The sequence below is a fragment of the Capsicum annuum genome, chromosome 3, assembly GCF_002878395.1.
Source record: "Capsicum annuum cultivar UCD-10X-F1 chromosome 3, UCD10Xv1.1, whole genome shotgun sequence".
Taxonomy (NCBI): Eukaryota; Viridiplantae; Streptophyta; class Magnoliopsida; order Solanales; family Solanaceae; genus Capsicum; species Capsicum annuum.
The window spans coordinates 231,836,994-231,864,280 of record NC_061113.1 but is presented as its reverse complement, the minus strand read 5'-3'; the positions used below and the strand labels follow the sequence as shown (position 1 = coordinate 231,864,280).

The 27,287-nt window shown below is 33.8% G+C and overlaps 2 protein-coding genes across 9 annotated transcripts; one reads left to right on the top strand and one right to left on the bottom strand.

Moving 5' to 3' along the window:
- Nucleotides 1–5,101: 5,101 nt before the first annotated feature.
- LOC107863062 (rab GTPase-activating protein 22) lies at nucleotides 5,102–13,274 on the top strand. Of its 8 annotated transcripts, none has more exons than XM_016708816.2 (6): nucleotides 5,131–5,669; nucleotides 5,842–5,997; nucleotides 7,676–7,811; nucleotides 8,303–8,352; nucleotides 11,287–11,340; nucleotides 11,533–13,274. In XM_016708816.2, exons 1-6 carry the CDS (start codon nucleotides 5,425–5,427, stop codon nucleotides 12,755–12,757), a joined length of 1,866 nt encoding a protein of 621 aa, XP_016564302.1. In that variant the 5' UTR covers nucleotides 5,131–5,424; the 3' UTR covers nucleotides 12,758–13,274. The 8 variants fall into 8 exon arrangements, with proteins under 8 accessions (XP_016564299.1, XP_016564300.1, XP_047265441.1 ...); XM_047409487.1 differs by having other exon boundaries at nucleotides 5,133–5,997; nucleotides 11,533–12,144; nucleotides 12,307–13,274; XM_016708815.2 differs by lacking the exon at nucleotides 5,842–5,997 and having other exon boundaries at nucleotides 5,135–5,669; nucleotides 11,533–12,144; nucleotides 12,307–13,274.
- Nucleotides 13,275–14,883: 1,609 nt separating this feature from the next.
- LOC107863064 (cytochrome b5) lies at nucleotides 14,884–17,145 on the bottom strand. Its single transcript, XM_016708819.2, has 4 exons — nucleotides 16,982–17,145; nucleotides 16,729–16,821; nucleotides 15,345–15,411; nucleotides 14,884–15,252 (listed from the first exon to the last, which is right to left on the bottom strand). The coding sequence occupies exons 2-4, from the start codon at nucleotides 16,813–16,815 to the stop codon at nucleotides 15,002–15,004; spliced, it is 405 nt and encodes a 134-aa protein (XP_016564305.2). The 5' UTR covers nucleotides 16,816–16,821; nucleotides 16,982–17,145; the 3' UTR covers nucleotides 14,884–15,001.
- Nucleotides 17,146–27,287: the final 10,142 nt, after the last annotated feature.

The window sequence follows — 27,287 nt, the reverse complement described above, 5'->3', positions numbered from 1 at the left end:
TCATAATAATAACAACTACAATAACAATATAAGTATGAGTGTAATTATAAAATTAAGATATAGAGGATAAAATATATACTGAACGCACGCATACATTGTTTCTTTTTGTGGGATTAAAATATTATTTTAGTTTTTCTTTCCAATAGACCTTATTCTTGGAATAAATAATAGTAGTACTCAACTAACAAGCAAATGGGGGTTAATACAAACATAAGAGCTTTTTTTTGAAATGATATATTTATTCAAATAAAAGTTGCTTCTACTACTAACAAATATAAATAATTTTTCTTTTAAATTTCTAGATATCTATGTAAAATAAAATATTTATTGTAGAATAAAGAAATTACGAGTATATTTTCAAATAGTGACTGTAAGTCCACACAGTATTCATTGATAGGATAGATTCTTTACACTTTCCAGTTTCTCAAAAACTGGTCCACAAGGAATAAATTTGCATTATTGCATTCGAACTTTAAACATGTGAATAGCCATATCATCATGGGATCTTCATAAATAGCTTCGTTTAGGCCACTGTAAGTAAAAAGTAATTATGTTATTATAAAATTTTATTCGTGATATTATAAAATTTATGGGAATAATTAATTTTAAGGACAAGGACAAGAACCGGACAATGGTGAATGGACAGCGTACGCTATTTCCATATTTTGCAGAAGAAATTATGAATGCAGAGCTAGCATATACTCAGAAAGTTCATTCGAACCTTCTTCGATTAAAAATTACATTATTAATAAATGGTTAAAATTATATTATATATATATATATATATATATTAGATAGCGAACCTTCTTCGGCTAGTTTGAACATCAATCTTTAATAAAAAATCTTAGCTCTGACACTATTTAGAGCCTATAACTTAATTAAATTTTAAATTCAGATCATGATTATTTTGTTGTCGAGTATTTGTCTATTTTGAAATTAATGTACGTCAGAAGTACTTGTTGAACAATATTTTTTTAAAAAAAATAACCGTTTGTGCTTAGTTAATTGATTTGAGAAATATTTTTCAAATATTAATTAATAATTTATGCTTGTCAAAATCCCAAAAATGTATGTGTATATGAACAACAATTACTGTCTTAGTTTATAAACAAAGTACTTTTCACTTAATCTATTGACATTAGTAATGTTGGCCATCTAATTTGTAATGATGCATAATATATATAAAAATAAAATTTATTTCTATGCCAAAGAAATTCTTTTACTTTGTTCGCATATAAACAAAGTATTTTTCACTTAATCGAGTGCTATTAATAATGGGTCATCTAATCTGTAATGATGCATAATACATATAAAAATAAATTTATTTCTAAGGCAAAGAAAATACTTTATTTTATTATTATTGAAAACACTATTTGTCGATAAAATTTTACCATGCACCTTAACTCTCTAAAACAAATAGTACTACTTCCTATTATACAAATATCAAGCATTTTGACTTTTTCATAAATTCGTCTAAACAAACTATAAGATCACGCGGTGGATGGAACAGTTGTTATCGGTTCTTGTCCTGCTCATCGATAAATTAGTTAGGCTTTGAAGCATAGAAATACTAACGATTAATTAGTTAAAGAGTAAAGACTTAATTAGTTAAGACAAAGACTATCTACTAATACAAAACAAAATGCACATATCCTCCTTACTCCTTAGGCTTACAACTTTTTGACCTATTATTATTGTATAAGTGTAGCACCTCAAGTGAGTTGGAGTTGGAATTATGTTTGGTCATAAATATAAACTGAAGTTATTTTTAAAATTTTGTGAGAGAAGCATGAGTGAAAAAATGAAAACACGTAAACACTTTTTTTCACTTTTTCAAATACAATCCCGGAATTATATTTGAAATTTTCATGGCCAAACGCATCTTGTTTTCACTTTTTCAACTAAATTGGAATAATTTTTCAAAAAAAAAATAAAAATTCATGACCAAACGACTACTTATTATGCACGTCTGCAAATTCAAAAATCCGCGGGGATATTTTGATATCTGGTTTGAAGGTGAGTCATTTAAGTATTAATTTTTATATACGGAGGATTTAATATCATGTTTAGTAACTTGTAACGAGATAAGTTTTTTATATATAAAATTAATATTATATTTAATTTGCAATTTAGAAATTCATTTATAAGTTATGGCTGAAATCTATACGTATTGTTTTTTATATAATAAAAGATAGAATAAATAATACATAAAATCATACCTATCCAATATATATATATATATATATATTTCATCCTAACTTTAACGAACTATCAAACCATCCTTAATGCATAAATTGGTTAATTTTTGTTTTGTATTGTAAAACAAAGGGAGGGAGAATTCATTTGTGGCCAAATTGATAATGACAATTGACATGTGCTTTGCTTGCGTGCGTACAAAGCTTGCAATTCCTGATTAATTTTTGCAACCCAAGGAAGGCCGAACGCCGCGCAATAAAGCTCGCTCTTTAGTCTTTAGTGAATCAACTGTCTGGTGAAAAATGAAAAAACAAAGTGCTTTAAAAGGGAGCTCATTTCATCTTCTTTAGTCTTGGTTTTTTTGCTTTTTTTTTTAATGAAATTTTTGGATTCACACATAGAAAAACTAGAATAATTTTAGTACTCGAGAGAAGATAGTAACAAAAGTAGATCACGTGAAAATTACAATTCCTCTTATATATTCATCCTAAATAGTTTATGATTAGAATATTTCGCAATTTGTGTAAACATAACTTATTTAGTGTATTCATATAATCTTTCATCTAGAAATATTCACTCAAAGGTTTTTTCATGAATGATTATGTATTTTCTTTTTGACAATTTTCATCAACCTTATCTCGTAACTATTTCCCAATCATTACACAAATAAATATGTAGCAACTATGCTCTTTGAAAAAAAGAAATTAATGCAATTTGCACTCTCCGCCTAACTTCAATTTCATTGTTCTTTTTAACAAATAACTTATAAATAGTGTGAAAAGTAAGACGGAATTTTTCTTAATGACATAGACGGAAGTTCTAATCCCGTTTACTGATTAAATAGCTAATTGCCAAAACATGCTTTGGATCGTTAATGAATTAGCATTTTCCTTTCCAACTTTATTGATTGTGAATGGTGCATCCTCAAACTTAACTCTTAGTCGAATTTGGATTTAGAAAACTATGAGATTAAAAAGAATAACAAGGGATAACAGTCTCCCTAAGGGTAAAGTAAAATTAGTTTTTAATGAAAATGTTGTTGTAGACACATAAAATTTATTTGATTAAATTCATAAAAAATTTAAATTTGATCCACATTTTATTGGGTTTAAACTTATTTTGAGCTAAAAAATAATAAGCCTATTTTATTCCTCATCAAGGTCCATCTTACCTTGAAGCTCAAACTCATCAAGTGACGTGACATCCCAGTCGAATTTAAAACCAATGAGATGCCGTCACATGTACAAATAATGTGGAAATCTCATTCAAATTCAATCACCAGTCAGAAGGCGTCAAGTGACAAAGTGACATGTTTCGGTCAATCACAAGCAACTAGGCCCATCCCCTACAACTATAAATAGGGGAGTAACATAATATTCTAGGGGGGGGGGGGGGGGGGGGGGGGGGGCGGTGGGGGGGGGAGGAGGACATTCTGCAAGCATTGGAGAAAACTTTTGCATTGACTACACAACTCTTCAACGAATTGACTAACGGAGTTTCGCTCAGAGATCAACTCGACAAGATGAAGTGTTGTCAGACAAGTTCCGGAGATCCAAACACATTTCTAGGAGGCTCAAATCATCCTACATTTGAGAATCACGCTGCGAAGGCCCTCGAATCACGGAAAAACTTAGGGGAGAAGAATCGAGAGAATAACGGAATTGTACCTGCAAAATTTATTTATATAAAATTATTTATTTATTTATTTTATTTTTGTTTGCAATTAATTTTCGGCGTTAACAAAAAATTGTTGCGAACAGTTGTCCATCATCATCAGTAAAATCATCTTTTTGAAATAAATAAATAAAATATAAATAAATAATTCCTATCGTCTTTTCTGGTGTCATGTATTTTACAAATTTATATAACGTCTACATGATGTTTGACCACATCTTATTATAAAACTTGAAAAAGTAATTTTTATTTTTAAAGTGAGAAATAATATTTGAAAATGAAGTTGAATACAAATTGAAGTTATTTCTGAATTTTGTGAGTAATTTGGAGTGAAAAAAGTGAAAATATCTCTTTGTTGTTTTTCAATTTCTTGAAAATTTTGAAATTCGACTTCAAGTTGAGTTTCAAAATTTTATGGTCAAACATGATTTCCAGAAATAAAACTTATACAAATACATAACTTATGTTTTCAATATTATAAAAAATCTCAACTCCCTAAATATATTACAAAAATTCTAACATATACACAGAATGTAATGTATATGTCGGTTATGTTATGTATATTAATAGGGAGAGAGAATAAAGTAATTTAAAAAGTGAAAGAGAGTGCAATTATTTCTAAAAAGGTTGATATTTATGTTATTTATACTTCCCTGAATGCATTTGAAAAAAAAAATAGTGAAAATTTCCCAAGGCCAAACACTGACAACAACAACAACAACAACAACAACAACAACAACAACAACAACAACAAACCCAGTATATTCCCACCTGGTGGGGTTTGGGGGGTAAGATGTACGCAGTCCATACCTCTACCTCTGATGAAGTAGAAAGACTGTTTCCGATAGACCCCCGGCTCAAGGCACTAAGGCCAAACACTGACAAATTTTTAAATAAAATGAAAAGGGAATTCCAAAAAAACAAATATTACTCTCTTTTTAAATTTGTTTGGCCTCGTCTCGTTTGACAAAAAAGATTCTTGTATTCTTTTAGCAATTATTTAATTCTAATGACAATTTTAATTTTAACATGATATATTTAAGATCATAAATTAAAAATATTTTAATATATTTATTATATCTTTAATTAATACTTTTAAAAAATTACTACTTTTTAAAATTTATGTCAAATTAATATAGGTAAAACAAATAGAGAGAGAGTAAATATTGTGACCAAACGGATCCATAATGTTTACCATTAAAAAGCCCAAAGAAACCCAACGCCCCATGGTAACAAACGCAAAAGCAACAAGTCATCGACGCACACTTTCTCTCTCCAGACCCACTACTCTCTCTAACAAAAAAGAGCGAGATATAAATAACACACGCATTACACAACAAAAACCCACTAGGACTCTCCAAGTGATCAAAAGAAAATAAAGAAAGCAAAGTGAGTAGAGGCAAAGAAAGCGACTCATGAGAAGAAGAGCTAAACCAAAGTGAAAAAGAAAAAAGGCTGTTGAGAGAAGAGGGAAGATTTGGGTTGGGTTATGGTGGAAAATCCAATCGGCACGGTGCAGCTCAAGGGCAAAATCGTCATTAAACATTCATCTCCATGCTCCTCCTCTTCTTCACCCCCTCCTCTTCCGTCTCTTCTAATGTTGTTGAATCCATCGCCACCAAAATCAATAAGCTCGCTGGAGTTCTCATCGGCGTTGCTAACGGCGGCGGTAACGGTGGTGCTGGTGGTGGTGGTAATGCTTTCTGGATGGAACGTCAACCTTCTAATGCCGGTATAGCTTTTGCTGTTACGGCCTTGGCCGGTCTCGCCTTGGCCGCCGCCGTTTTCTACACTACTAGGTAAAAGCAACAACGACAACAACAATATCCGCCTCAACTCAAATTTTCGATAAGCGAACCGTGCTCATTGAAACCCTAGAAATCTCTGTAGAGTAGTAGATCTTTCTTGTTTTCTTCTTTTTTTTTTCTTCCAGAGTTAAAACAAACAGTCAGTGTAGTAGAAGTAGATGAGAGCTCTCAGACGAAGTCAGACTTCGTCATCTTCAAATTCCTCTTCACCGTCTTCATCATCACCATCATCATCGTCAGCGTCATCGTCGTGGATTCATTTGAGATCAGTTCTATTCGTTGTTGCTTCCTCACCAGCTTCTTCTTCTTCCTCTAATCGGTGAGTCTCTCCTTCCTTCGATCTGTTTCTCAGTTTCTATAACTGTTCCATTTTCATTCATCTGCCTCTTTTTAAAGTATACTTGTTCTTTTCAGATCCGATCTTAGGTTCTCTTTTTACTAGGGTGTGTCCCAATGCTAAAGTTTAATCCTTCAAACCACGGCTCAATCTCAGTTTATACTATTTTTTGTTAAATTATTCGTTTTGCTGCTTTAATTGAGCTAAATTTGATTTATATGACAGTTTTGTTGGATTTTCATTACAACAGTGTTGTAGTTTTGTTGGATTTATTGTTGTTAATAATCTGTGGATTTGTTCTTTGACCTAAGCTTTGAATAAGTCATGGTAATGTATTTGATTTATATTATTAGATAAGGGTAGAGACTGTCATTAGGTGATAACATTTTTGTATTGAATATATGTGGACTATTTTTTCTATATATGTATGCTTACTTGATCAGAAGTTCTGAAAGCTAGAATTTTTCAACGTCTTGCTGGTTTCTCCTCTTCTTCTTTGTCACTGTGACACAAGTAGGTTGACCTTGTGTTTTAAGTTTCACGAAGTCTGAACACGGTGTGTTTATGATGATTAATTTAGTGTACAAAAGAAATGATAATTTGATATGATATGTGACTCTCCTCCAACTTCGGGATGTTATACGTTTTAATCTGGAGGCTTTTGGGGCGTGGATCGGGGTGAGGTTTCACTAGCTGAAAGGGATTTTTTAATGTAGGTAGTTTCGAGGTGTTGATGTCAGTTTTAAGTTTCTATGCTGGAGTCTCACTCTTAAGAAGTCCGTGTATTTTGGATATTGTTTCGATGGTCTGGCTTGATAACAGCTTAAGTTAATGTCCGTGTGGTTTGGATATTGTTTGGTGGGTTACCTTGTTAACAGTGGGATGGATGTTTAGCAGTGTTTCTAAGTGATCCTTTCCGTATATTTTGCTTACATTTAATGTTTCCGATGGTGAAAGTTTTTCTTAATTAAGTTGTGTTGGTAGATGTTTAGCATATTGTGATGATTTAGTATGAAGGTGGCACAACCCTATAAGATTGAGATTAAATTAGCAACATATTACAACTCTTCACGATGCAGTCTCACCCCTAGATTCCGCGGGTTTCTTAGTGAGACGTTATTTGGAAGTAATTAAGAGTGCTTTGTGTTGGAATATTTTGATTTGAACAATGAATCATGATGGTCCGCTTATATTGCTGCTAAACCACATCTGTCAGAGATAGTCTGACGGATAGATTATGTTCTCTACTAAGCAGTTAAGTGATGTACTAATTTCTTGTTAACTCTATTTATCTTGCAACCTCTTCCTTCTTTCAAGTTGTTCTAAGTTCATTACCTTCAAAGCACTATTTTGTGGTTGTGAACTTGTGGTCATGCCTGTTTTTTGTTTTCTTATTTCATTCTTGGTTGCAGTTCCCTACTACTTTTATTTTCTTCTTGTCCATGATGGTTAACCTTTGCAAAGTTCACATTTTCTAGAGTGAGTTGGTTTGAAGTGATGTGTAATTGCTAATCATGCTGAGTAACGGTCTTGTCTGATGGATCTAATTTAAGTTGCTGATGTGTTTTATCTTGACGCTTAACACAAACAAAGATATATAGTGTTACCTTGACGTGCACTTGTTACCAAAATGCTTAATCATGCTTATGATTTATTTCAGAGGTCATCTCAAATCACCATGGTCTCGTAGGAAAAGAAAACGTGCTCTTACACCCCAGCAGTGGAGAAGCTTTTTCACACCAGAAGGAAAATTTCGTGATAGTGGAGTTAAATTTCTAAAGAAAGTCCGAAGCGGAGTGAGTTTTCTGGCCCACCATAAATTTTTAGAATTGTATCTTCCTTATTCCAATTTATACAAAGATTATCAGGCCACTTATTAAGGGGAATACATTAGATTGGGTTGAGAAAACCCATTCTCTCTTGTTTAGACATAACGTGAAGAGAAGTGGTAGATTTGCCAACTATCTCTAACTCTTAATCTCGACTTACTCTCAAAGGAAAAAGAAAAACATAGTTTATTTAGCTTGTGTGATTAAGAGATAACGGAAGATGGAAAAAAATTATTCTGTCTTGCTTGGTATAGTGTGAAAGGAAGTGGTGAATTACCCAACTTTTTTCAAAATTTTCAGATCTCTCTCTTCCTCTATTTGTTTTGTGCCCTGGTGCCATTCAAGCCTTACCTTTTTACTACTAAAGAAGGAAATGGAAAGTTCTAACGTCAGAGTTTCTTACTCACTTTCCAAACAGGAGCAAGTATGCTGACTAATTTATTGGCTCTTTCGTGTAGGGTGTTGATCCTAGTATCAGGCCCGAGGTTTGGCCATTCCTCCTGGGAGTGTAAGTATTTCTTTCGCATGTAATAGTTATCTTGTTAAGATTGATAATCTGAGTTTTGCTGGTTTTCTTCTCCTTTTTTCTAGGATAAATCAGATATTTGCTTATTTTTTCTTGTCCTCTTCTATTTTGATTAGTCAACTGTTGCTGCTTCGTTTCCACAGGAGATGGAAGGAGAGTTCTATTGTATTATGAATAATAATCTATCATCTGGACATTTACGTCTTAGTACAACAGCGACAACAACAACATACATAGTATATTCCTACATAGTGTGGGGTCTGCGGAGGGTAGAATGTATGCAGTCCGTACCTTAACCTCAGAGGCGAGGTAGAGGCTGTTTCTGATAGACCCCCGGCTCGAGATCAAACAACGTAGGAGAAGTCATAATATAAGAACAAGAAACAAACGATAGTAACAAAACAAAGGACTAGCAAAACAAAAGATTATCACCAAATAATACTACCAACAAACTACCCGAAACCGCAAACAACACCCGATAAACTCCAAGAACAAGATACTACCCGTGAAACGCTACAACTATTAGCCCCCATCCTACTAACCTTCTACCCTAATACCCGTCCTCCACACCTTCCTATCTAGTGACTGATAAAAATCATATCCATACACTTCCCCTTGATTTTACATAATAACTACCTCCTATGTGCTTCATTCAGATTTGGGACCAGTAATCTCATGCTTTGTCACTCTTTAAGCACATCCCTTTGCTGGACCACTAGTTATGCGTATTAGGGCCGCTGGCTCTGTTGCAATTATGTGAGGATTTTTTCTGTAGAAGATTGTGTCAAAGTTAATCTCTGCTCTTGGAGTGCTAAGAGTGCTTCATTTGGTGACAGTCTAGGTTCTGGATCCTTTTAGCCTTATCCAGGTAGATGTACCTTTTGAAGTGACAGATGGCATTGGTTTTAGGGAGTTTTAGTTTCCTTTGGGAGATCAGTTGTGTTAACAACATCATAACATACCCAGTGAGGGTAGAGTGTACGCAGACCTTAACCCCACCTTGGAGGTAGAGAGCTATGTTGCTCGGACTCTTCAAAAATGTCAGCGGGTGTGTTCAGATTCTCCAAAAGTAGTGTATTTTTTGGAGAATCCGACAGGGGTGCGGCATCAGAAGTGATGAGTCCGCTCAACTTAGGTAGAAAGACTGTTTTTGTTAGACTCTTGGCTTAAGGAAAATATATTTCATAGCAGGTAGAAAAAAGAAATAACAGTAGTCAAGAAGTCATATCGAGTTCAGTATAGTTTACGTAAGTATCCTGCACAGTATTTACAGGAAATATAAATTTTGTATAATTTGGAAAACTATATATCAGAACATCATCGTGTGTTTGTTTGTTGTAGTTATATTTCAAATTATGTTTAGTATTTGGTTAAACTTCAAATTGGAACTTAATAGTCTGCTTCGGTAGATTGAGAAAGTGGTTTAAAAGGCACTCAACTTGTAGGCCCAAATCTAAGTTTTTGCCAAAAATCTGCTTCGGTAGATTGAGAAAGTGGTTTAAAAGGCACTCAACATTTAGGCCCAAATCTAAGTTTTTGCCCAAAAAGGTGCTTATTAGTCTAAATTAATGTATAAAACTGCAAAAACTTTTGGAACATCTTGGTGAAGAATGTCGTATTTTTGGCTAGACCACACCTGTCTGTTTCCCTAGAAGGGTTAACTTTTTTCCTTGCACTTTTCAACACTTCTTCTCTATTCTAATATCAAAAAGATATTTGAAAGTCAGCTTTATCTCTAATGTTAAGCCACTTTTACCATATCCAGGGCTCGAAACTGGGAATCGATTCCTCTTTGGTAGGGATTGCTAAAACCCCAATAATGAAGTCTTTACGGCGTGAATGTGTTCCGGATACTAGATGGTAAACCAAAAAAAAAGGCTAAAATCCAAATTGTTGCCTTCATATATATATATATATATATATATATATATATCTGTGTGTGTGTGTGTGTGTGTGTGTATAGATATTATATTTATTAAAGTATACATAATTAAAGTATACATAATAACGTTTACCTTGCACTTGTGTCTAAGTCTAAACTAAACGAGATAACCTCAATTGGCAAGAAAAGAGTACCTTTTATATGGTTTGTCTTTATTAATAAATCTCTCACCCAAATTAAGCCTTAAGAGCAGTTTCCAGGCTTTCTGCATCAATGTAATTACTTCGTTGCATCTTGCATGTTTGTTTTTATTTTTAATTTTTATGAAGGGTATTTCAATGAAAGGCATCAAGGAGATGCATAGCAAAATTTTCTACAAAAAAGAGTGTGTCTGCTCCTATACAAAAACTTACAGATCAACTAAGGAGCAGACAAAGTCCAGAAAAAGTTCACTGCTAGTTACAGGCGTCTGGCTGAACCAACTAAACAAGTTATATAAACATTTTGCTTTAAGAGTGGTTTGGAGTTTAAATCCCATCAAAACTTCAACGGTTCCTTTCATTCCAGATGCACCAAAAATAGCACCAGGCACCGTTGCCCAAGTCTTTTGATGGATATCCCAACTCTCCATGAACACCAGCTCTCATAAGCGTCCTTGATATTGTTTGGCATGAGCCATTCAATTCCAAAAACTGACAAAAACATACTCCAAATGTCAGCTGCTACAGTACAATGCAGAATTAGATGCTTCGCGCTTCCAGACGCCTGGCACATGTATCAACTATTCACATTTTGAATGCTTCTTCTGCTGATATTTTCGCGAGCAAGACATACAAGCTTGTCCAGTTAAAAACCAATTACATTTTGTAGGTAGTTTGGTTTTCCATATATTTTGTGTCAAGTTCTCTGACAATGTAAACATCTTGACAATTCTTTATTTGCCAAAAAAGTTCTGTGACTACGATTGCCCTTTTTTGTCATTTCTATACAGCGTTGGTTACAGTTAAATTGACTTACTTTATGTCTCTCTGCAGCTATGAGTTGAACAGCTCTAAAGAAGAAAGAGATTGTATAAGAAATCAGAAGAGGTATTATAACCAGATAATTGATCCTCCATAGCCCCAAAAAAGGATTGAGATACAAGAAAGTCCCTTTATTTTTATCTTGTTAAAATGTAGAGGGTTCGTGTGTATTCAGTTGACAGGTCATAGTTCTCTGTGTGTTAATATTTGTTCCAATTATTCATACTCCTTACCGGTGTAGTTAATATGTGATTGCAGGAGGGAATATGAGAGCTTTCGCAGAGATTGTCGCCGACTGCTGAAACGCGATGGGAGCTTTAAATTGAGGGAAACTGGTGGAATGGGAAGTGACGGTGAAGGAAATATCACTGAAGGGATGGACTCCCCCGACTATGAAGATGTTGTTACTGCCCGGGAATCTCTTTCCAGTGAGGACAGGAGCACATATGTCGAGGATTCTGATAATCCTAGTTGTACAATAGCTAATGAATTTTCCAGTTCCAAACGAGTGACGGAGCCAAATGATGTCTCTGAATCTGAGTCATCAGACTCAGATTCCTCTGCAGATCCTGATATCAGTCAGACTGTACCCTCGGCAGAAACCATGGATGAGAATACTGCTGAAGAGACCTCTAAGGAGGAATCTTCTCCTTCAAAGACAGAAGTCCAGTCACGGCCATGCTGTGCAGAAGATTTTGCTACATGGCAACGAATAATTCGGCTTGATGCAATTCGTGCTAATGCCGAATGGATAGCATACTCCCCATCTCAAGCTATAGTATCAGAAAGTAGGGCACACCGTTTTGCAGAGGCTGTTGGGTTGAAGGACTATGAACACCTAGAGCCCCCTAGAATCCTGCATGCTGCTCGGTTAGTCTCCATTCTTGAAGCCTATGCGCTATATGACCCTGAAATTGGCTATTGCCAGGGGATGAGCGATTTGCTTTCACCCATAATTTCTGTAATGACAGAGGATCATGAGGCTTTTTGGTGCTTTGTTGGTTTCATGACAAAGGCTCGGCATAATTTCAGGCTCGATGAGGTTGGAATCAGGAGGCAGCTGAACATTATTTCTAAGATCATCAAACAAAAGGATTCACATCTCTATCGACACTTGGAGAAGCTTCAAGCAGAGGATTGCTTTTTTGTGTACAGAATGGTGGTAGTTCTTTTCAGGAGGGAATTATCTTTTGAGCAAACGCTCTGCCTATGGGAAGTAATGTGGGCAGATCAGGCTGCTATTAGGGCTGGGATTGGCAAGTCTGCCTGGAGTAGGATTAGACTGCGTGCCCCACCAACAGATGATCTCTTGCTTTATGCAATTGCAGCATCTGTATTGCAACGGAGGAAACAGATCATAGAGAAGTATAGTAGCATGGATGAAATTTTAAGGGAGTGTCAGAGCATGGCTGGTCAACTGGATGTATGGAAGCTTTTAGATGATGCCCATGACTTGGTGGTTACTCTCCATGACAAGATATAGATGCTTTTGTTATGATGCGGTGCTTTCCAAGATTTTCCACTAATTTATTCTCATTGCTGCTCAAACTTTATTTTGTGGGATGATGCTACCAACACTGTATGCATCTCTGGTACCACATGGAGAACTGCTCTACCTGAAGATAGCTTATGGTCAAGTACTGCCACTGCTTTTCTTTTGCTAAAGAACATGCAAATGTCAAAAAGAATCTGCACTTAGGAAATAACTTACGTGAACCTCCTACATACAGGCTTGCAGATTGCTTGAATTCGGTGTAGCAATTCGCTGGTAGCCTGATTGGTGTACCATGCTTGATATTGATATTTAACATTGTTCTCTTGTTAGTGCTCCTAAGGTGGCTTTTATTTGGAGTATTTCTCCTATTGCTCCAACCTCCCCAAGAAAAATGGGGTTTCATTTAGAGATGGGATTGTCGATGATGGAATGTCATGCCTTTCCATGCACTGTGTAAGCTTTATCATCAAAGCAATAGTTATATCATAACCATTACGACCTTAAATGATGTTTTTCTGTGACGTGTGAAGCTGGAATGCAGCGGTAGAATATTTATGCTCTTCCTAGCTATTGAAGTGGCTGTTTAAAAACATCGCCGTGTGACGAGAAATCTTAAATCTGCGCAATATTGCATTAGAAATAAAACAAACAAACAACATACCCAGTATATTCCCACCATGTGGGGTCTGGGGAGGATAAGTGTACGTAGTCCATACTACTACATCAAATGTGAGAGAGAAATAAAGACTACATCAAATGTGAGAGAGAAATAAAGAGACTATTTCCGATAGACCCCTCCGGTAGGCCCTGGCTCAAAATAAATTTCACAAAATTGGTACCTTACAATCTGTCTTTCACAATCTCCAAAAACATTACTGCAGAGCAGGTATCAAATGGCCTCCGCCTTTAACTTGTTTCTTCCTGTAATCTGGCACATTTACAGTCACTAATGAACAGAACAAGTTGTGGTGCAGACAGTCACTAGCACACGTTTGGTTGTAGAAACTTCTCTAATCATTGCAGTTATCTTTTCCGTAAAGTGAACAAAGGGTGCGTCCATTATGAAGGAAAATAGTTTCATGGAAAATGTTTTTCAGAAAAATAAGTGAATTTTTTACTTTTTTTGTGTGTGCATTTGGTACAGAAGCAAAAAATGTAGTAAAAATATTTGTATACAAATACTATGACAGATCGGAATCGGTATAGATAAGGACTGTTGCAGGGTAAGACGGCCATAATCAATGTTAGATGTCACTTATGAAACTTGTTTTTCCTACTTTTCACTATGAAAGTCATTTTCCTCATTTTAAGATCACTTACCGGACACACTTTAAGTGAGACGTGTTGTTTCTGCTAACAGTAGAACATAAAGAAGTCCGGAACGTAACTCTTGGCTTGTGCTAAAACTAAGTTGTTCGGAGAGTTAACATTGAGCTACCACCGAGCATTTCGAGTAATCACACGATTAACTACAACTTATTAACGTTTTTTCATTTCTGTCATCCTCGTTATACTTGAAAAAATATCATCCAATCCAAATCAAAATGAATTTGGTCTGAAGTCTGACACCCTCTTTATTCTTTCCTTTTCAGTCGAAATAATTTGTAGCCACAAAAATGTCTACAAAATTCAAAAGTATTCCGCTTTCTCATAGAACTACTAAACAAATACCTTCAAATAAATTGGGATGAAGGAATGCTGCTTTCTAAATTTAATTCACTTGATTTAAACAATGGACATTACCAACAATATGACAATGCATGAGAGATCCAAACACACTTAAATGTATAATGGCAAACCAACAAGCTAGTAACAAGTCTGCCAGGTAACCGAAAGCAGCTGATTTTTTGTTTTAAAGACCATTTATATCCAGTATAGTGGGTAAAAGCCGGCAGGCAGGCAGGCAAGCGCAAGGCTTGTCATCTATCTTGTAGTAGCTGCTCCCAAATTCAGTAGGCTGGTTGCAACTAAATCAACCAGTACAGACCAGAAGAACACATAAAATGTAAACATGAAGGAGAAAAATCCTCACACATCTAAAAACAAACACAAGCCAAGTCAAGTGAAATGTTTCCAAGAGGCATCAGACAGCAATTGAGAAGCACAGTACAAAATTGACGACCACATAAAGTTGTTGCATTTCCATAATGAACTAAAACAAGATACTATCAAGTGTTCTTTCAACAACTAAGTAAATAAGAATAAAAGGTGGCCTGGTGCGACTGGATGAAATTACTTCTCCTTGGTGTAGTGTCGTACAGCAAAGGCCAAGCCCAAGATCAGCATGGGTACAAGGAACTGCAGAATTTTGATAATGAATTCTGGAGTCTTGTCTTGATTGTATGCGGCTTGTTCTGGTGGAATATATGCACGTTTTAGGGGAACTGTTGACATGTCGATGTCCCCGATGTAATACTTATCCATCATATCCCTAGCAGAATCACTGTGGCCAACATCTTCAAAGTCATTTGTTGCATCTTTGCCTTTTAGTTATAGAACAAAGATTAGAATTCACGCCACACAAAAACCACTGACACTTAATTATCCAAATAAACCAAAAAAAACTAAGTATTACCTGTTGCTGAAAGCAAAACTTCATCACCACCTGGATGATCATCCATGAATGGAGTTACATCATACACCTGAGAGCATTTAAAGGAAAGGAAAAGCATAAAACTCTTAAATCCTTACAAGGAAAAACATTTAAAATGAGATATAAGTTGATCTACGTTTAAATTGAACAATGCTTACAGCGAGATACTTCACTTCATAGAAAAGATAAGAGAGACAAGGTGCACATAAGTATCCCAAGGCAAATGGTCGTTTGTTGAATTATTAAGGCAGTCCCACAGTTGAGCAACTTATACCATCACATAAGTAAAACGTTCTTTTTGTCATACCATATCACCTTTCAGATTTATCTAAGGTTTTTTAGCATAAGCATATTTCAACAAAATTCACATGTCAAGACACAGGACATAAAGAGAGATGAAAACAAAACGAGATGCATAATCAAAAAATGTTTCATATCTCTAGACCTTTCCTTCAAGGCTCAAGCCATAGCATTAGATATTTTTGACCTTGCTATCCTTAATGTACGAATCATTTAAAACTTCCATATTAGCTATCATTGCAGTGGATTTAGGTTTAACTGTTTTCCAGGATGAAAGACTGAATCAAAGTTTATTTCCATATTAGCTACCAAGCTTACGTTCACATTTACCAACACGACCTTCATCAACACACAAAAGATTGTTACTGTTTATAGACCACCAAACTCCTTTTCTAAACAGGGAAAGTCAAACTCCTGATCTTTTTCCACAGTGAGGTGGATCTAGGATTTGAACTTTCTATGATTGAGCTCGGGACTCTACCATAGTCTAATAAAATTTATTAATCCATTTCAACTTGTTCGTCTTACTTCCCCCTTTTTAATCCATTTCAAAAAGAGTCTCTTTCCCTTTTGACAACTCTTAAATTCTACCTTTCTACATTACTTCTTTAAGGCCACAAGATTAAAAGACATTTTGGTACATTCTCCGTATAGATTCACAAGTCTTTCTTTACTTTTCTTAAACCAAGAAACTCATGCCAAAGTCAAAATCAGACAAATAAATTGAAACGGAGTGAGTAGTTGTATTTTCTAGTGGATCTTTCAACACGTATATTCAAGTCACTTCCAAGTTTCTAAGTTAGTCACTTCGACTGAACTCAACACGAAACGGCAGTTGAAAATTTACTGAAATTACAAACGAAAAATTTCAGTCGAAACTGTAAAAATACATAATTAGATCAAATCAAAACCATCACCCAAATTTCAAATCACTATCAATTCGATAATCCCGATGTCACAACACCTACCACTACACATGTAAACTTCTTTTTTTAACAAAAAACATTCAAATACCAGATAATCAAAAAGACGAAAAAAAAAAAAAGAAATTATAAGGAGATGTAACCTTTCCGTTGATTATAAGCCAGCAATCTTTGGTCTTGTTGTGCTTAGCCACTTCCTCAAATGCATGAAGTTTCCCATCTGACGCCATTTTTTCCTGCAAGATCAGTAATATTACTTTTACACACAGTAAAAAAGAAAAAGAAGTCTCATCAAGAATCAATCTACATAAGATTCTGCATCAGTAAAATTGAAAAAAAAATAAAGAAATTGGGAATTTCTATGAACTTTTTTAGATATAGATATAATATACTCACGAAAGAGACGGAGAGGAGAGAGATGTGTTGTTGGGATTCTTTTGTGCGTGTGGGAGGGGAAGTGCAGGGGTCAATATTATAGAAATACAGATACCTATTTGCCCTCCAAATTTTCTTGAAATTACACACCTATCCAACAGCAATTAGTATTGGGGGAAAAGTACGGGGTGTGCATCTATCGATCGATTTTATTTTATGTATTACCAGTTTGATCAATTGATTATCCATTTTTAATTATGTTAAATTAATAAAATATTTTTTATTAATTTTTAATTTATCAATTTTTAGTCTTTATTAATTCAATTTTCAATTTAATCGATAAGAAAAATATGTATAAAATAAAAATAGTAATAACTAGCAATAAAAAAAAAAATTTAGTTACAGCAAAAAACTTACATAATGTATTTTATTTTACAAGAATCTTCAATCTTGAATAAGTTTTCGAGAAATTGAATAGATTTATGGAAATGAAAGAGAAATATAGAGTGTGTATATATATATATATATAATTTAAAATATTCTTATTGGTTATCGATTTATCATATAAGAAAAAATCAAACCGAACTAATAACCCAATAAAAAAATTATAAAATCATTAAAAAATTATTAATTCAATAACAATAAACTAATAACATTTCTATCGATTCAATTTATGGATCGACTCAATTTTTACACATTCTTAGGAGACGGGTTAAATTTCCCACCTTAGCTGCTTTTAAACAATTATTTATATTTATCGCCTAGTGTATTTTCATGAATCGTTTGGCTTTACATGAGATTAGTTAATTTGACTATCATAATTATAATAAAACTAATGAAATAAAATTTATATTTAACTGGTGCAACAAATCACTTTACGATATAATTATATAAAATTCTGATATTTTATATAATTATTGAGAATTTTGATTTTAAATCTATCGAGATGCATAATTAGCTCCCGATATATTCAATGAAGATATATACTTTTTCTTAGAGATAATACATCGAAACACCCCTAAACTTATAGCCAAAACTTACTTTAAGCCCTAAACTTGTATGATAATTATTTACCCCTTAACAACTTTTAAGTGGATTAATTTCCACCCAAATTGCTGACATGAAAATTTTTAAAAAAATACGGGACCCAACTTTTAAATTTTACAAATTCTTTATATATATATAAAAATAAAACAAATTCACCTTCTTCACTTTTCAACTTCTTCAATCCCTCCCCTCTCTTTGTAAATTGTCATCACAAGAAACAAGATTAAAGTTGAAAGATCTTGACTTCTTCTCATCCAATTGTCAAATATGATTGAGACTTGCTAAAAATTTGATAAAATTCTTTAACGTGACATTAATTTTAGAGAATTTAGTGTTGATTTAATTGAAGTTTTCATGTGGATTGAGTTTTTTTTTTTTAATCACTTTTATGATATTTTTCGATGATGGTAATTGAATTTTTGAAGTGGATTGAGTTTTTCGATAAAAATTTGTCGGAATTTTCACCGAAAAATCTTGCAGTGTGGTTGTGTAGGGGTGGACGAATGTGGGATGGGGGAATGTTTAGGTGTGGCAGTGTAAAGGTGAGTGGGGCGTGTGTGCAGGTGTGGGGGTAGACGGGAGGGGAGGGGGGAGGGGAAAGAGGGGTGGGTGGTTGTGAAGAAGATGGAAAAAGGAGGGTGAGGTATTTTTTAATTTAAAATATTTTATATATTTTAAAATATGTATATATATATATATATAAAATAATATTTATATATATTTTTATATATATCTTATATATTTATATATAATTTATATATAAAATTATTAAAAAAATACTTTATTCACGTGGTTATGATGTGACGGTGATCTAGCGCTGATGTGACACTGATGTGGCAGCGAGTGTGATTCACTCTGTCTCATGAGAGTGGTGTTATACATTAAGGGGGGAAATTAATTCAGTTGAAAGATGTTAAGGGGGTAAATAATTATTTATAAAGTTTAAGTGTTAAAGTAAGTTGTCGGAACAAGTTCAGGGGGTTTTGATATATTATCTTTTTTTCTTATAAAGATACATAATTAGCTCTCGACATATTTTTTCGATTTTAAATATGTTGAAATGCATAATTAGCTCCCCGAAACAATCTAAGAAAATACATAATTAGTTGAAATTCTTATAATTATTTATATTTAATTTATGAGAATAGATGTTTGTGTAAATATGATAACTCTGATGTATATTTATGTTACTTTTTCAACTATCGAAATTTACCTCAATTTTTAACAGTGCTCCAATTCAGCTGTGAGCCCATCTATTAAAAAAAACTGCTACAGTAAATATCACGTGTGTATTATAACTTTTTTTATTTTTGTCCATTATTGTGATGTCATGTGCCAGCCCCTCACCCCCCACATGAAGATCACTGCCAGGTCAGAGAAAAAAAAAAAGTACCTCTTCCTCCATTTCTGTATTGTTATTTTTTTTAGTTGGTTTAAAAAAAAATATTATTTTTTTAATTTAATAATTATTTAATGACATCATTCTTATTTTATTCTTAGTAGGTCCCATTTAGAGTTAATAACTCAAATAGTCACTCAACTTTATACTTTTATTTCAGAAAGTCACTCAACTTTGATTTTTACTTCAAAAGTCACTCAACTTTCACATTTTTACTCAAAAAGTCACTCAAACTATTTAATTATTTTTTTAAAAAATATTTACTTATGTGGAATTATTATTTAAATATAAAATTCAAAATAATAAAAAATAATCTCTTAATGATCATTTTATCCTTATTTCCATAAATTAATTTTCCTTTCTCATTTTTCTTCTCCTTCTCACACATTGTAATTGATTCAACACTAAATATGCCTAATAAATATTAAAAGATCAAATTAAATTCAACAATAATAGAAGGCTAAAAAATTATTAATATAAACTATATTAATACGATGAAATATAACTAAATAATATGTAATATAACTAAATAATACGTAATTTAATTCATTTATTACTAAAAGTCATGTGTACGTACTTATTACATACATATAGTGAATCCCTATAACATTGGTATCATAATATTTAGTTATGGGTATAACATCTCTAATTCATCATATATATAGTACAATATTTTTTTTTCATACATATAGATGTCGTAGAGACATTTATAAAAAAAGACATCTGAGTGAAACGGGAAGGGGGAGGGGGGTTGTATAATTGACAATGTCACATTTATAATAAGCTATATAATTTGCAAATTTAAATTTAACTAGATTTCAATACGAACTTCAATATCAGACGGAAAAAAAAAAAGTTGAAATAAGGATTGAAAAGGTAGAACAAAATAATTATAATTTTAATTCTTTGGTTATTTTTAAATTTTAATGTGATCCTTTGATATTTTATTAAATATATTTAATGTTGAATCAATTACAATATGCAAGAAGAAGAAGAAAAATGAGAAAGAGGAGGGGAGATACTAAATTTATGGGAATAAGAATAAAAGGGTCATTAAGAGACAATTTTTTATTTTTCTGAATTTTGCATTTAAATAATAATTTCACATAAGAAAATATTATTTAAAAAATGATTAAATAGTTGGAGTGACTTTCTAAGTAAAAATGTGAAAGTTGATTGACTTTTAAAGTAAAGATCAAAGTTGAGTGAAGTTCAAAGTTGAGTAACTCGTCGCATTTATTAAAAAAAGACAACTAAACAGTAAACATTAAAATAACTTTAAGAGGGACAATTTTGTAAACTTTGCAAAGTCATCACTTATTTCTTAAATTTCGTGTCTGATCAAATAGTGACACATAAAATTGGACGAAGGTAATACTACTTTCTTAAATTTCGTTTCCGATTAAATAGCGACACATAAAATGAGACGGAGAGTAATATTTTTTTTAACGGGGTTTGATTATTAGTTAATGTAATTGCTCTCTTTTTGGCTAAATCACAAGTTACAAACATTTGCTTACTCTTTTTTTTTTTCCTCATCCAATTTCAAAAAGATTGGGACTTTTCAAGTTACTCTTGTTTTCTACATTTTGAATAGTCTGCCTAAGAAAAATTGAGTTTCTCCAATCTCCATTACTATGTTTTATCTGTATTCACAAATGTAAAAGTATGAAAATGCTCTAAATGAATAAGAAACTATAGTGGTATATTAGAAGTTCGTGGAATTTTTCTTCAAAATTTCTACTTCCTTTGATTGTGAAATTTCGATTGAGCTCCAAATAATGAGCTCGTGTTACTTATAAGTTCAAGATGTCATATTATTAAGCCTAATTTGATGTCACGTGTCGAAAGATGTGGCACATCAAGTCAAGTGAAAGATTCGGTAGAATCATGCCACATGTCAAAATGACATAACATGCCAAGCAAAATTCAAGGCCAACATTGCATTACGCATACAAGTGACATGTTCCGACCAATCAAATATAATCACATAACTTATTCTAATTGATGTAAAGGAATTCTTCCTTACCATATTTCTCCCATCTTACAAATATAAATATTTTTCTATAATTCTGCAAGTTGTTGAATATATATGTTCATCAAATTTCAAAACCATGGAAAAGAATCAAAGATATTCGCCTAGCTGTTTGTTCATTTTTGAATTTTGACCAACTGCTTAGAATACCAGTGCTCACTAGTGGATTGTTACGTAAGTACTACTTTTTGTTTTGTACGACAATCCTCAATGTCAACATAATTCCTAAGTTACGATTTTTTTTATTTCTATTTTTGTTAATAAGCACCCGCAAGTTATAGTGGCTATTCTTTGAGTACGTATAAGATAAATTATATTTAGTGAAATAACTCATAAATTATACAGAAGAGGTAAATCACACAAGAAAAGCTTCGTGCAAGCTCAATTGAAAAAACATGCAAGAGATTTCGAATTTAAAATCTCTATTTAGAAAACCACCTACTCAACCGACTCAGTCACTTTTACAGGTAAGCAATTGCAGACACACGCAACCGTGTTCCAAACCATTTAATTACTCTTATTTTTCCTTTTATAAGAATTGTGTTTGCGAACTTGCATATATCTTGAGCACTCAAACTACTGTCGAGCAATACATTTTCCTTGAATATAAACATGAAATTAGTATGACTAGAAACATTGTTAGGAATGCGTGTAGGCTTAGGTGTTGCGGAAGCAGACCGGGTAGAGTGCGATTATTGCACAATTACTATCCAAAATAAAAGCCGCTAAAATAGTAAAAGAGGAGAAATAAAAAGAATACTGAATTTACGAGGTTCGGTAAAAATGTTTTACCTACATCCTCGGACACAACTGACCAAATTTTATTTCACTCCAAAGATACAAGTGAAATATTACAAAAAAAAGAATACTCAAAATGCCTTAAGAAGGTAAGAAGACAATTGTGAGAGGTGTGTTTAAAATTAAAACATTTGAGTTTCTTTTATAGGGAGGAAGGCCCTCCCCTATTTTCTAAACCACCGATGTGGGATTTCCCACTTTCAACAAATCTCCACCTTGGGATATCCCACATCTTCAATTTTCTCTCATAAAAAATTTCAATTGTGTCTTCAACTTTTGAACTTCAATGTTCAACAATGTTGATCAAGTCTAAACAATGTCCAAACTTGATCGCAGTCACCACTTTAGTTAGCATATCAGCAGGATTCTCTGTAGTCTTGATTTTCTGCATTGTGACTCCACCTTCTTCTGTTATTTCTCGTATGAAGTGATATCGAACATCAATGTGCTTCGTTCTTTCATGATAGACTTGATTTTTCGCTAATTGAATAGCGCTTTGACTATCACAAAATATTGTAATAGTTTCTTGTCTGATACCAAGTTCCTTAAGCAATCCTTGAAGCCAAATTGCATCCTTCACAACCTCTGTAATAGCCATGTACTCTGCCTCAGTTGTAGACAAAGCAACTGTTGACTGTAAAGTAGACTTCCAACTAACTGGTGCTTTTGCAAAAGTAAACACATAACCAGTAATTGACCTTCATTTGTCCAGATCACCTGCATAATTAGAGTCACAATATCCAACTACACACGAATTTTTTTCCTGCTAAAAAACTAACCCAACATCCACGATATTACGAATATACTGTAAAATCCATTTCACAGCTTGTCAATGTTCTCTTCCTGAATTATGCATATATCTGCTCACAATCCCAACAGCATGTGAAATGTCAGGTCTTGTGCAAACTATTGCATACATCAAGATACCAACAACACTTGCATATGGTACCTTTGACATATATTCTCTTTCAACTTCATTCTTCGGCGACATATCAGCACTAAGCTTAAAATGAGGAGCCAATGGAGTGCTAACTAATTTTTCTTTTTCATCCATACCAAAACGATCTAGCACCCTCTTTAAGTATTCTTTCTGAGATAAACAAAGTTTCTTTGAATGTCTATCCCTTGTTATCTCCATGCCAAGAATCTTGTTTGCATCTCCCAAATCCTTCATCTTAAACTCCTTACTTAGTTGAGCCTTCAGCTTCTCAATTTCTGCCAAATTCTTAGAAGCTATCAACATATCATCAACGTAAAGAAGAAGATATATAAAGGAACCATCCTTAAGCTTGCGCAAATACACACAATGATCGTATTTGCTTCTCACGTACTTCTGCCGCAACATAAACTTGTCAAATCTTTTGTACCATTGTCTAGGAGATTGTTTCAATCCGTACAATAATTTTTCAAGTTTGCACACCATGTTTTCTTTCCCTGCAACTTTGAATCCTTCAGACTGAGTCATGTAGATTTCCTCTTCCAAATTATCATGTAAAAACGTTGTTTTGACATCCATCTGAACTAGTTCCAAATCCAGCTGTGCTACCAAAGCCAACATGATTCTAATAGAAGAATGTTTTACAACTGGAGAAAACACTTCATTGTAATCAATTCCTTCCTTCTGAGCATATCCCTTGGCCACCAATCTTGCTTTGTAGCGAACATCATTTTGGTCGGGAAATCCTTTTTTCTTTGCATATACCCACTTGCACCCGATAGCTTTCTTGCCCTCCGGGATGTTGGCCAGATTCTACGTATTGTTCTGATGAAAGGACTTCATTTCCTCGGTCATTGCATCCTTTCACTTATTTCTTCACAACTTTGGATAGCTTCTCTATAAGTGGTAGGAGTATTATCAATTATGATTAAGGTTGCACATGCCATTGTCTCTATGAGACGCATAGGCTTCTTTATTGTTCTTTTGGGTTTTTGGGTAGCTATTAACTCAAGTTATTATTCAGGTTCTTGAGTTGGAACCTGCGTCTCAACTGGCTCTGCTTCCAAATCATCATTTGTTTCTTCATCTGCCTTTCATGGAGAAAAAATAAATTTTTCCTCAAACTCCACCTACTTTGAAGCACTATCAGTTACTTTTGTATCTTCATCTGCATCATTTTTCATCATCGCAGATTCATCAAAAGTAACGTCTCTGCTGAATATTACTTTTTTTTTTTTTTGTCTCAGGACACCATAGGCGATATCCTTTGACTCCGGAAGTTATTTCCATAAAGATAGCCTTCTTAGCTCTTGGATCCTATTTTGACTCTTTCACATGATAGTATGCAGTTGAGCCAAATACATGTAAAGAATCATAATCCACAACAGGTTTTCCATACCACTTTTCAAATGGTGTCTTCCCACCAATTGCAGCAGATGGTAGACGATTAATAATGTGGCACGCATATGTTATTGCCTCAACCCAGAATTCTTTGCCCAAGCCAGCATTGGACAACATACACCGTACCTTCTCCAACAAAGTTATCTTCAGAGACCTTGTTGAAAAGATCATTCTTGTATTCACCTCCATTATTTGTGCGAAGACTCTTGATCTTTCTGCCTGTTTGATTTTCTATCATCGTCTTCCATTTGACAAAAATTCCCAACACTTCATCTTTTGTTTTCATGGTATACACCCATACTCTTCGAGAAAAGTCATCAACAAAGGTTACAAAATAGTGTTTCCCACCTAATGAAGGTGTTTTGGAAGCACCCAAACATCTGAATGTACATAATCCAAAATGCCTTCAGTATTATGGATAGCTACACCAAATTTAACCCTTGTTTGCTTTTCCTTCACATAATGTTCACAAAATTCTGAGTTTCCAGATTTAACGCCTTTTAACAATCCTTGATTTGATAGAATTTTCAAGGATTTGCCTCTAGCATGTTCCAAGCGCATATGCCATAGCCTGGTTGCTTCTGCCTCTTTATCAACACTGGATGTTATTGTTGCTGTCCCAATAATTGTACTGCCATGATAATGGTACAAATTACTATTCTTTCGAATAGCCTTCATTACCACAAGTGCACCAGAGTATATCTTCATCAATCCATTTTCTGTAACAATTTTGAGCCCTTTTGAATCAAGGATTCCCACAGAAATGAGATTCTTTTTTAAATTCGGTACATATCGAACATCTGTTAATGTTCTAATCACTCCATCATGGTTCCTCAAACATATTGAACCGATGCCATATGCGGTAAGAGAACTGTTGTCTGCCGTGTGGATAACTCCAAATTCTCCTTCTTTAAAATCAATGATCCAGTCCCGATTGGGACACATATGATGGCTACAAGCCGAGTCCATCAGCCATACATCTGATGGTTTTGACGACTCTGCTGTAACCAATGAGAAATTTGAGTCGTCACAATCAGCTATATTTGAATCCATTACAGCTTTCCCTTTGTTAGGTTTGGCCTTATTCTTCAATTTTAGACAGTCCTTCTTCCAGTGCCCTTTTTCTCGACAAAAAGCACATTCATCTTTGCTAGGTCTGGACTTTGACTTGGATCTTTCTTTCTTTATTCTTGTTTGATCTTGAGAACGGCCTCTCGTTAATAGTGTTTCTCCTTCTTCGCTCTTCTGTTTCTCTTTCTTTCTTTGTTCATAGTTGTACAAAGCTGAACAAACTTCTTTCAGAGAAATTTCTTCCCACCCATGAAGTAGAGTAGTTTCAAGGTGCTCATACTCATAGGGAAGTGACCCCAACAACATCAACGTTAGATCACCATCAATAAAAGTTACATCCATATTTTACAAATCTGTAACTAATTTATTGAAATTGGTGATATGATCATTTATTGTGGTACCAGGAACATAGGTGAAGTGAAATATTTTTTTTTTCAGAAAAAGTTTATTCTGAATATTTTTCTTCAAAAATCTATCCTCCAATACCCTCCATAATTTACTTGCAGAAGTTTTCTTTGTGAATGGATACTTCTATTCTCTTTCAAGGAAGGACCGAATGGTACCTCAAGCAACACGGTTGATGTATTTTCAATCTGCATCTTCAATATTTTCTGGGTTCTCTTTTTCTAAGGCAAGATCTAATCCTTGTTGAAAAAAGACATCTTTAACCTCGCATCTCCACATCCTAAAGTGTCCTGTTCCGTAAAAAATTTTAACTACAAATTTCGCATTTATCTGAATTCTTGACATAAGCGAAGATACCAACGACGTGTTATTGACACCTGATGTGGACACCTTTGTCATGTTCGAGCTAGATACTTCTTGATTTCCCTCTCCCATTTTGTGCTATAAATACTATTTAATAGCTGGCTCTACACAAACCAAGATAATTCTTTTCTGGTGTGGAAGATCAGACTACACCGCAACCATAGAGCATACTAAGAAAAAATCTTGACAATACAGACCCAAGAAAATATCCTTTCTGATGTGGAAGATTAGGCTATGCTGCAACCACAGAGCATACTTAGATAAAATTCAGGCTCTGATACCAATTGTTGGGACCGTGTGTAACCATATCTGAACTCCGCACTAGTATGAAATTGTCCGCTTTGGTCCAAGCCCTCACGGATTTGTTTTTGGGCACCTCCCAAAAGGTCTCATACTAGTGGAGTTGTGTGACACACTTAAATATAGGACGTTCTTCCTCTATTTCTCTGATGTGGGATTGATTTGCATTCCAACATTAGGAAGAGCACCTACAATCTACATGCATCAAGCGTTAACAACAAAATATATTAAGGTAGCATTTGTCTATAGATTTAGTTGATTTTTTTTTCTTTAAAAAAAGAAGATTTTGAAGTCTTGTTGAAAATAATTTTTAGAATGTGAAGTTATACTTGAAGTGGACATGCATTTTACTTGAAGTTTTTTCGATGTTTTGTGAATGGGGTGAATTTTCACCCACAAAAAAAATATTTTGGATTGGAACTAGAAATTATTTTGAAGAAAATTTTTCAAAAACTGATCTAGTTTGATAAACAAACAATGTTTTCAATTTTCTTTTATTTTTTTTGAAAATCTACTCCCAAAAGTTTATGGCCAATTGAGAACTAATTCATATATCATGCGTGAGTATATA

Coding starts and splice junctions, on each gene's coding strand:
- LOC107863062 (XM_016708816.2), top strand. CDS start 5,425: ATGCTCCTCCTCTTCTTCACCCCCTCCTCTTCCGTCTCTTCTAATGTT. Junction 5,998..7,675: donor TCTTCTTCTTCCTCTAATCG/GTGAGTCTCTCC, acceptor GATTTATTTCAG/AGGTCATCTCAAATCACCAT. Junction 11,341..11,532: donor TGTATAAGAAATCAGAAGAG/GTATTATAACCA, acceptor ATGTGATTGCAG/GAGGGAATATGAGAGCTTTC.
- LOC107863064 (XM_016708819.2), bottom strand. CDS start 16,815: ATGGCGTCAGATGGGAAACTTCATGCATTTGAGGAAGTGGCTAAGCAC. Junction 15,412..16,728: donor GGCTTATAATCAACGGAAAG/GTTACATCTCCT, acceptor AAATGCTCTCAG/GTGTATGATGTAACTCCATT. Junction 15,253..15,344: donor AGTTTTGCTTTCAGCAACAG/GTAATACTTAGT, acceptor TATAACTAAAAG/GCAAAGATGCAACAAATGAC.